The sequence below is a fragment of the Bos grunniens genome, chromosome 5 (genome assembly GCF_055505025.1).
Source record: "Bos grunniens cultivar Pamir isolate PY7600 chromosome 5, Bosgru_T2T1.0, whole genome shotgun sequence".
NCBI classification, from domain to species: Eukaryota; Metazoa; Chordata; class Mammalia; order Artiodactyla; family Bovidae; genus Bos; species Bos grunniens.
Window position 1 is genome coordinate 29,413,784 of NC_141169.1, and position 10,449 is coordinate 29,424,232.

At 44.8% G+C, this 10,449-nt stretch overlaps 1 protein-coding gene and 1 long non-coding RNA gene across 8 annotated transcripts; one reads left to right on the forward strand and one right to left on the reverse strand.

The window, feature by feature from the left end:
* Positions 1-700: 700 nt before the first annotated feature.
* LETMD1 (LETM1 domain containing 1) lies at positions 701-8,372 on the reverse strand. 7 transcript variants are annotated; one of them, XM_086399429.1, is made up of 9 exons: positions 8,334-8,372; positions 7,532-7,683; positions 5,816-5,931; positions 5,116-5,198; positions 3,602-3,788; positions 3,378-3,479; positions 3,125-3,277; positions 2,596-2,692; positions 701-1,711 (listed from the first exon to the last, which is right to left on the reverse strand). In XM_086399429.1, the coding sequence occupies exons 2-9, from the start codon at positions 7,536-7,538 to the stop codon at positions 1,641-1,643; spliced, it is 816 nt and encodes a 271-aa protein (XP_086255555.1). In that variant the 5' UTR covers positions 7,539-7,683; positions 8,334-8,372; the 3' UTR covers positions 701-1,640. The 7 variants fall into 7 exon arrangements, with proteins under 7 accessions (XP_086255555.1, XP_086255558.1, XP_086255553.1 ...); XM_086399432.1 differs by having other exon boundaries at positions 5,816-5,935; XM_086399427.1 differs by having other exon boundaries at positions 8,227-8,357.
* A 92-nt stretch (positions 8,373-8,464) lies between these two features.
* LOC147371600 (uncharacterized) lies at positions 8,465-9,386 on the forward strand. The gene is made up of 2 exons (XR_015163653.1): positions 8,465-8,916; positions 9,101-9,386. It is a non-coding gene; the product is annotated as an uncharacterized LOC147371600 (long non-coding RNA).
* The last annotated feature ends 1,063 nt before the right edge of the window (positions 9,387-10,449 follow it).

Consider the following 10,449-nt stretch of genomic DNA (forward strand, 5'->3'; position numbering starts at 1 on the left):
GGTGGGATAAAAGAAATCCAGATAAATCACTCATTACAACTCATAATATTTTCCAATTTCCTTTCTCACATACTGTACACAGGTAGTATTTTCAATGTGAATCCAAAGCTTGTCTGGTTCTCTGAAAAAATTTTTTTTTGGCTTTTAGGTCCTTTACATTGTGATAATGCTGTATTTAAAGAAAATATTTAAATGTAATATTAAAGAAATATTCAAAAGAATGGTGTTTTCTTTATCTTGGCAGACCACAATTCAGTTACTTGTTAGAGAAAAGATGCTTCTCTAGTACTATATATAAAACCAATTAGGTCAGTTAAGGATTAATGTTAACAAAAGGGATGTTTTACAGTGGAAAAATAGAACATTCTATGGAGCATCAAGAGCTTCACTTGCATCATGTGCCCTTAGGCGCCTCTTCAGCTGAAGCAAGTCTTGATCTGCCCTGTTGGAGCTTTTCTGACTCAGTCCCTACTCTTGGGGCCCACTTTTCAATTCATGACTTTATATGTGTGTGTGTGTGTTTATTCCTGTTTACTGTCTAAAAATCCAGCAAGAGCATCAACTTCACATCAGTTTCTTTGTTATTTCCATCCCATTAGAAAGTTCTATTCCAACCAATTATCTCTCCATTAGGTTATGTCAATCAGTCCTGTAAAAGGAGCATTAGTAACTGGGGGATGTGTAAGTAATTTCCAGCAACTGGTTTCAGGCAGTCTTTACTTGAGTTTAAAGACAGTGCTTCATGCATTTACAATAAGTTACTACAGGTCACTGAAATACACAGAGAAAAGCTGAACCCAACTTACTACCTTAGTGTAGACCTCGGGCTGGGCAGTGATTAGTACCTTAACAGGACTGATCCATGGACCAAAGAAGGCAGCCACTGTCAGTTACAGATGGATCGCTGTGACACAGTGGAGGTAGCAAAGAGTTTAAGATCCACAGGGGCTGTAGTACAGCCCAGAAATTAAGACAAGGGAAGTGAAGGCTGTAAACACTTGGGGAGAAAGTCAAGAAGCACTTGCATTTCCTTTTATCTTTTCCATTAGAATGTTCCCGTAAGTTATTCACTTACAGAAAAAAAAAAAAAAGTGCTCAAAGGATTTGAAAAAACAGGAAGTGGTTATTCCAGTCCCAGTGAGGGGAACAACAGAAGCAGCAAATCCCTATTTTTGGTCATATCAAAGTGTTGAGGGGGGCACCCAAGTACATGCGTGGATGTAAAGGCTCCAGTATAAGCAGTGCTCCTCCCCTCACCAGCCGGGACCTGTCTGGAACAAAAACAGCTGTGAAGATTAGAGCAGCGAGTAAGTCCTAGGCCAAATGAGGATTCCCTCCTGGGGCAAAAGCTCAGCCTCCTAGGATCTGAACTTAAAACACCACAGTTAAGACCAGTAGAGAGGCTACTGCCAGCTCCAGCGAATTCTGAGGAAGTTGGGATGGCACCTCTCATGGGCCACCCCACTAGGAGGGTTTCTTTCATTTCCAGCTCCCACGTGGGCACCACGCTGTGAAGCCCATGGCACGGGTTCCTCTGTCTCCCAGACCTAACAGTGCATGCAGACTTCGCTGACAAGTGCTGTTTGGTCCCACGCTGCTGGGCTGTGACTGCAGGACGACGCCAGCCACTTCATGTCCACTCAGCGCCTTGACCCAACGTAGTTGATGGAAAGCAGGACCACGTTGTGTAGCAAGAGGGACAGCTCAGTTTCTGAAAGCACCATCAACGTTAATGGTTTGGCCAGGGAACAGTTCGCCTTCCAGCTACCCTGTTGTGCAGAGCGTGATAGCAGAGGCGGGAAGCCAAGTGCAGGGAGGTGAGACGCTAAGAGGCCCTTGTCCTCGAAGCCCCACTGCTTGGTTCCAGTCCCTGCAGGTTTGCTTGCTTTCAAGTATATCTGTATTGATTCTCACGTGATGGCAGCAGAAAATTCATTAATGGCAACGGTACTTAACAGCACTGTCACCCTTAGGGTTTTTCTGGGAGAAGCTGGTCCTCAAGGGACACTTCTCAGCCCCAAGATTAGGAGGCCTACCCTGACGTTCAGAGGCTTAGAAAATAACTAGGCAAAGGTTCCAAACAGGACACCCACAGGCCTAACACCCATCCGTGGATACTTTTCATTTAGCTAGGTGAGTGTCTTTGTTTTGAATTTGAATGCCTCTGGACTAGTACTTCTGTCCTGGAACAATTCTGCTCTGTACTCCCTCCCCAAGTCACGTGGCAACGTCTGGAGACATTTTTAGTCGTCAGCACTGGGTTGGGGGATGCTACTGGCATCTAGTGGACAGAGGCCAGGGATGTCGCTATGTTGTCCTAGAGTGCACAGCACAACCCCCCACAACAAAGCCATCAATAGCGCCAGGGTTGAGAAAGCCTGCTTCATGCTCAGACTCCCACAGTGCCCAGTCCTCCCTGTCTTGCACAGTCTACTTCATTAGCTGCCTGTAGGCAAGTGACTGCGCCCTTTCAATTAGACACACAAGTTAGATAAGGGTCTCACACTATTTAATAATTAGCTCCCAAAGTACCTTAGAATAGAATTCAAAAATGACTTGGCTTTTTGTTGCATTAACCGTAGGGATTTGTCTTACCTTTCAGGCTACAGGAAATCTGTAGCCATTCTCCCAGCCAAGTTCGACACCTCTCTTCAGCAATATGGGTGGAATTCAGGCCACGAAGATAACAAGCCTATACCACTCAGAAGAGAAAACAATCCTTAACTATCACAGGGCGAGTATGCCAAGGAAGTGTGAACCCACAAAGAATCCCAAATCCCCTCTAAATAAGTTAAAACCTCAACCCTACAAGAAACCTTTCACCATAGCGATATGAACTCTGATGGACAAGAGAAGTGGAAAGGCCTATATAATCTAAATCAGTACATCTAAAATGTAGCATTCTTGATTTTTGAAGGACCAGAAGAAAAGACACATCAACCAAAATTACTGCGGGGAGTTCCTTCCCACGAGTTAAGTTCAGCCAAGAAAAAAGATGTAGAAATGAAATGAGAAAATGAAGAGCCTGGACTCTGATGTAACCAGAGACAGGAGCTCCCTGGAAACTCCCAGCCCCTGAGAGCCCATCAAGGACTACGGGTTGATACTGCAATGAAGCACTTACCGACTTCACCTCCTGAGCGGTCAGCTGGCCAACCCCCAGCTTTGCCAAAGCCTTGTCCAGTTGGTGGATCACAGTGGTGTGAGTCTTTAAACGGTGTCTCAATAAGACAGAAGGCAGATAAGGTGTGAGAAGCATGGCTCGACACAAGGCTTTCTGTGACACAACAATATAGGGGGAGAAAGTCAACTCGGTGTTACTATAAGACCTAGAGCGAGGTGAGGCCGTGGAAGAGAGAAAGCCTCAAAGTGCTCACCATCTGCAAAGCACGGAGCTGGTCTATGCCCAGAGGATGGTTAGCGAAACACTCTCTCAGAGCCAGGATATCATGTACTGCTGGATGGGTACCACGTTGCATCTTGGGAGAGTAAGAGATGGGAAGATGTTAGGAAGGTCCTGACTAGCCCTCTTACCTAGTTTTAGTGCACATTGCATCTAACAAGATTCTTGGTTTGCAGGAAGGCTTAACTGCAGGAATACCTTGGTGCACAACTCTGTCATATGCCACTGGAGTCCTGCATCAGAAATGAGAGGGACAACTTTTTCTAAATAACAAAGGATTTCTGGGTGGGACTGCTTTCGGAGAGCATGATAGATGTCTAAGAAATCAATTTGTTGCTTTGGGGTCCAGAAATGTTGGATCAGCAGTTGCCTAGGAAACAGGTACCTGAAAAGAAAAGGAATCACAAAGTCACTTGCTGAAACTAGCATCTTTCAAAGTGAGCTAAGAGCATTTAGCAGACATGAATGCTAGGAGGAAGAGATGGAAACACTTTTTTCCCTACCTTACTGTTCTTTCCTGAGAATGAGAGTCAGATCAAGGTTTAAAGATACACTGAAGCCCGATTTCAAGCAATATTACTGAGGTTTATGTAAAAGGAAACAGTGTAAGAGACGAGCCTTGCACACAGCAATCAGACAAATGACTCCTTTTGAGCCAAAGCATGTGAAGAACACATTTTGGACAGAGCTTCAGAGCTGGAGGGCATCACTGTTTGTGATGCTGCAAACTGTTCACTGCCCCTATGTGCATACAAAATGGAATTTCTTTAATTCATTTCTCTACAAATGTGGGGGTTTTAAAACATGGTCACAAATTCCCTGGCACTCTCCTCATTGAGAAGTGAAGTCTAATGTCCCTGGCTTTTAAAATACAAGTGACTGCATCAACCAAGAGAATAGAGCAGAAGTCAGTCTTTGTGACTTTCAAGGCTAGGTTATAAAAGGTCATGCAGATTCTTATTTGCTGCAACAGTCATTCTTGGCGCCCTGAGCTGCCATGTCAGAAGTCCCACTATCCTAAAGCCACCCACACTACAGAGGCCACAGGTAGGCACCTGAGTTGACAGTCCCAGTCTTACAAAACCATCTCTGCTAAAGCACCAGGCCTAAGAGTGACCTTAGACTGTCCTGACTAGTCCATTTACCAGTTAGGTGTTATTGAGGGACCTCTGTCAACACCACACAGGAGAAAAATCATTTACCCACCTGAGCCCTGCCCAAATTCCTGCCCCATAAAGTCATGAAAATGCTGACTGTTTCAAGCTTTTAAGCTTTGAGGTTGTTATATAGCAATAACTATAGATAACTAGCACAGCATGTAAGGTCATAGTTTAAAAGTATCATCTTTGGATATAAGGTAAAGTAATAAAGATAGATATTGTCAGAATAAGAAATGCATTTTTCTCCAGAAGGGAAAAAAAAAAATGTCCTAAGTTGCTATGCCTCTCAGGGAGTGGGCTGTGCCTCTAGGGATGATGGAAAAGATCATTATCTTATCTCACATCACATAGGAACAGCTAAGAGGCCAGGACACCTCTCCTACAGCCGTTCCAGTAACCCAGGTGGCTTTTATGAACTTTAGCCTAATGAGAAAACTGGAGCAGAAGTTTGATAACCTCTGCCTAGATTCTGAAATGGAAAGCTCTTAATTTCTAATTTAAAAAAAATCTACATATCTTCAACATGCTAGGGAGACAGAACTCTGTACTCACATTAGCAAGAAGACCAGGTAGTTGGCAAAGGGTGGAATGGAAAGAATACCTAGGAAAAGACACTTGGTGACGTCTCGACGAAACTAAGCAGAAATAAACACAGATGCAGTTTTAACCCAAGTGTTTGATACAACGGACAATCCCTCCACCCCACTATGCAGCAAACTTCTATTTTAGCCCAGATAAAGATCAAAGTTATTTCTATCTGCCTCCGGTTGGTAAGTTCCTTAAGGACAGAAGCCCTGATCTGTCTGTTCACTTTTGTATTCCAAACACTGTCTAGTACAGGGCCTGACATTAGACCAAATTCCTCAGTAAATTCTTCCTGATCTATAGAATGGATGCTAGATTATTATTCTCAGCTTCAAATCTACCAACAAGTCATCACCAAATACTACCTTCCTGCTGTCTTTTGAATCCTTCTGTGCGGATTTTTGTATGTTCAGAAACAAACTGGATTTTACTGTTTACAACTTTTATCCAGAAAGTGTGCCAAAAACTCTATGGACCTGTGTTTGGGGGGTGGAGGGGGGCGTGGCGCAGCAGCACGGTGGTCACAAATGAACTGATTCTGCCAAATGATCTGATCTTCTGGCAAGGGGCAACAGCTTGGTCAGTAGTGAAGAAAATAGGAAAGAAAAAACTTGAGATCTGAACTTATCTCACCATGAACTTCTGGATATCTGTCCCTGGTGCATACCTGTCTCAAATGCTCCATCTCCCGGTATGGAAGTTGATGAAACTTTATATTATGCTTCCACATATTTGTCTTTATTCTTCTAGCCTTTTTGGCATCGGCCCATAACATCTGCAATCCTGCCTCATTAAAGGAGAGGACAGAGTGTGACGTTATCCCAATTTGATTACCACAGACTTTTGCTCCACGTTCATCTACAAGACACACTTGTCCCTCCCTCCCTAACACTACTCTAAATCAAAGCTTTAAACTAGGTCACCTGAAACTCTTGTGAGGCTGACCTATATTTCATTTCTTATCCTTCTCCCTTCTGCCTCCTACCAACCTCTGCCCCCAAAGTATCACCTCTCTTCCTGCCAAGCTGGTGTTCTGTGATCTATCAGGGAATGGTCTCCCTCTTCTGGTTCATTACTCACTCCCCTTTTAAAATAAAAATTCAATGACCTTTAATCTCAGTAAGTGTTGCCTAATTTATCCTGTGTATTTCTCAACCAGATATTAACTTATTTCCTCTCTAGAACACTTTTATAATTACTAGAATTCAATACACTTCTAAGATTGCATTTTCTCTCCATTCCAAGATAATCCTTACACTGATCTAGGACTTTAGTTTTTAAAAATGCTTTCCTATTTATGAATGAAATGGTATATCTAGATTAGCTTCAAAGTAATACAGGAGAAAGCCAATGTATAAATGAAATAAGACTGGTGGCCAGGAGTCAATAATTGTGGAAGTGAGGTTGAGAATATGAAAGTTCATTATATTACTCTACTTCTGTGTATGTTTAAAAATTTCCAGAATATAAGGCTTAAAAACAAACAACCAAATGCTTTCAGACTTTTTTTTTGTTTGATTCTAGTATAAACTGGGGAGCAGACAAAGCAGCCACTCTTATCTCCACTGTACAGCTTTTACAAGTCCATGAAGCTAGTAGCAATTATGATAATATTCAGGGCTGACAATGTGAAGTTAACTATAATTGGTACTACAATAGAAGTACAGAGTTAATAGTTATAGCTACACTTACTGTGTGCTTACTATGTATTAGGTCCTAAGGAGCTTACATGTAAGAATTTATTTAATCTTCATAACTATGCAGTCGATGGGTAGGTTCTATTACTACCCTCATTTTACAAATGAGAAAACCAAAGAACAGAGAGGTTAGGTAACAAGTCCAATCACACAGCTAGCGTGACAAGCTGGGATTTGAACCCAGGCAGTCTGGCTTCAGAGTGGATGCTTGACATTGTACCATCTCTTAGTAACTAGCAGAGCTCTGATTTTAACTGAAACATTCAGAAACCAAGTACATACAGTGCTCTTTTCACAACATGCCACCGAGGAGAGATCTGTGACAAACATTAAACCACATTTTCTTACAAGCCAGGTGAACTGATAAATCACAGGGCAGGTCTGTGCAGCTATGGATCTCTGCCTTGTGCATGACAAATAATTTCTACTATAAGCAGATGTGTGGTTAAGCAAAGTGCAAAAATACCTATATTCCTCCTAGGTGTTGTGAGAAGTTGTTTCTCATATTATCCTTCTAGAAACATCCTCAAGAAGCTCTACCTTGTAAGAAGCAGCTCAAGCATTTATGAAACACAAGACACACCAGCTCACACCCCCCCATGCAGAGCCGGAAATGATCTTACTTATTCTCTCTGACACTGCCCAAGAGCTGATCCAATGGATTTTTATTTTAGTTTTGTCTTTACCTTTCATGAAGATTGTATACAGGACATAGAAGCGGGGGAAATGACGACCCAAGAAACGATGGTATTTCCCATTAATCACTTTTGTCTTGGTCACCACATAAGAGATCAAGCTCTTCACATCTGCCTTTGGAGAAAGATGAAGCTTTGAAGACCTACAAGGAAGATGAAAGAGACTATCTGGGAACCAGCCCTGGAACTCGCTTCTCCGCACGTAAACGTAAAACACAGGCTTCAGAGAATGTATGCTAAGACCTGAAACTTCTGAAATCCAAGGAAGATCTTGAGATCACGGAGAGATAAGCAATTAGACTGAGAAAAACAGATAAGGCAGATAAGAGGCCAGACAAGAATGAATGTCGGGGGAGTGGTGAGCCTGGAGAAAGCAGGCCTGAGGGACAATTTGAGCAGCAGGCTAAAGCCAGAGAGGTGAGATCCAGGTAAGCAGCAGTAAAATCTTGAGCCGAAAAAGGGCGGCTCGGGACACGTGGAGAATTCAGGCAACACGCGGCGCTGAGAACTGAGAGGGTCAGGAAGCCAGGTCTCTAGCAGGGATACGGATGCGACTTCTTAGCGGAAGAATAAAAATCCAGGGGCCAGGGCGTAGAGCCCTGAGAATTAAGACAGCATGCAAACAATATTGAGACACTGGCAGGGCCTGAACGTCAAAAATGTTTTTCTCTCTCCAAGTCCCTCACCGAGGGGCCCCCCAGGTCAGGCCAGAGCGAACAAACTGCAGCCTTCGGACGACATATAGTCCAGGGGGCACCGCCGAACCCCACAAAGCAGCCCGAGCCCAACACACTCTGGAGAGCGCCATCTTCACAGCGAGGGAGGGGCAGACAGGGGAAAGTCGTCTTCAGGTCAAAGTTCCCGTACGTTGCGTTCCTTCGACAACGCATGCGTCTTTCCTGAGAGCTCATTGGTAACCGTAGACCGCTGGCCTCGCGCGCCCCCGCGGCGAGCCGTGGACGCGAAGGTTAAGAGCGGAAGGAGGTCTAGGATTGGATGCCACCAGCACTTCCTGGTTTAGAGACGCCGGAACCCGGCTATCCCAGAGGGAGCAAGGGAGTATCTGCCTTGGTTGGGTTGTGGTTCTGCGAAGCTCGCTCTTTGAGGGTCTGGTGACCCCTGGAGAAGCTCTAGGGCCTCCAGGTTTCCTGGCACCACCGCCCTTGTTTTCTGTCCGTGTGCCGCCAGGCTTTGGGGCGGCAGGTGCCAGAGGGCAGTTAGGCAGGGCCTCTGGCCACGGCTCCTCCTTGGTCCTGGGAGGACCCCCGGCGCCCTCTAGTGCCAGTCAAGGTCTGGCCGCGAAGGTTGGCGGTCTGGGAGCGGCCCCTGCGTGGACCACTTACGCCGTTCCCTTTTGTGGGCGTTTTTCAAAGGAGGTCTGTGGGAATAATGTCTTTCATTAAGTGCCTCTTGAAGACCAAGCTTGGGTCTCAACCTTAATGTCACTTTTGTGGGAGGCTGTCTCTGACCAGAAGGACATGCATTTTCTCCCATTACCTTCCGTGTATTTTCTTTATAGCGTTTAACCACATCGTTTATACGTTTGTTTCTTTTGACCAGGTGCCTGAACCAGCCTGAGGGCAAGCACCTTCTTGCCTTAGTTACTGTTGTACTGTTCCGCCACCGCTAGGTGTCATGCCTGTCGCCTGAAGTGAAGTCGCTCAGTCGTGTCCTACTCTTTGCGATTCCTTGGACTGTAGCCTACCAGTCTCCTCCATCCATGCGATTTTCCAGGCAAGAGTACTGGAGTGGGTTGCCATTTCCTTCACCAGAGGATCTTCCTGACCCAAGGATGGAACCTGGGTCTCCCGCATTAGTAGTTGCCCAATAAACATGTTTGACTACATTCATTAATCCCTGAAACTGGGAGGGATTGCCAGAAGTGATGTTGCAGGAAGGGGGAACCCCAGCTAGGGCCAGAGAGTGGGTTTTTCATCTAATAATCGGAAATGAATTGTATGAGGAGATACATATGCTGACAAAGCAAGAGACTTCATTAGGTAGGGGCGTCTGGACAGAGAGCAGCAGGGTAAGGGAACCCAGAACTGCTCTGCCACTTGGCTCAGCTTCAGGTTTTATGATGATGGAGTTAGTTTTCTGGTTGTCTCTGGCAAATTATTCTAAGGGTCCTTTCTGGTGGCACGTGCATCACCCAGCCAAGATGGATTCCAGTGAGAAGGATTTGGGGAGGTTGGTAGGACGTATGTGAGGCAGGAAATGGATGGGCTTCAGTCTAGGCATTTATAACTGGGCTCCTGTTCACGCTTCCTGGGATGAGCGCCATTCATCACCAGCCGCCTATACATTTCCTGAAGCAAAAGACAAATGGGCTCTAGGACTACATATTTATGACTGGACTCCTGTCTATATTTTGAGATCTCAGCAAAAGGAAGAAAATAAATAACCAGACATTAGGCATTTTTATGGCAGGGACAGAGTGGGACTAAACCCTATTAAAAGACGATAAGAGGTAATCACACACCTCCCATTCTTGGGGCAAAGGAGACATTTCACATGTGCAGAAACTCTCCTTGGGGGTCAAAAGGAGGCGGGAGCTCCACTCCATAATATATGATGCTAATACGTGATCCCATGGGCTCCTGGACTGAAATCTATCTTGGACAAAACCTGCGCAGTCATAGTGGGAAGGGTCCTAAGGCAGGTCAGATGTGGAAAAAGAAACTAGATAACTGGCTAAAGGTAGACAAAGACCTGGAAGAACTGACCTATATAAATGACTTAACCACCTCTTCACTACACTCCTTATTCAGGGAAACACCCCACACCCTTTCTTTCCTGATACACATCTCTGCCTTGCTTCTATCTTAACAAACTATTTCTCTCTGTGTTCTCCCACTTTTGGTTGTGCTATATCTCTAAACTTTGTACCTGCGTTTAGTTTTTGCCTC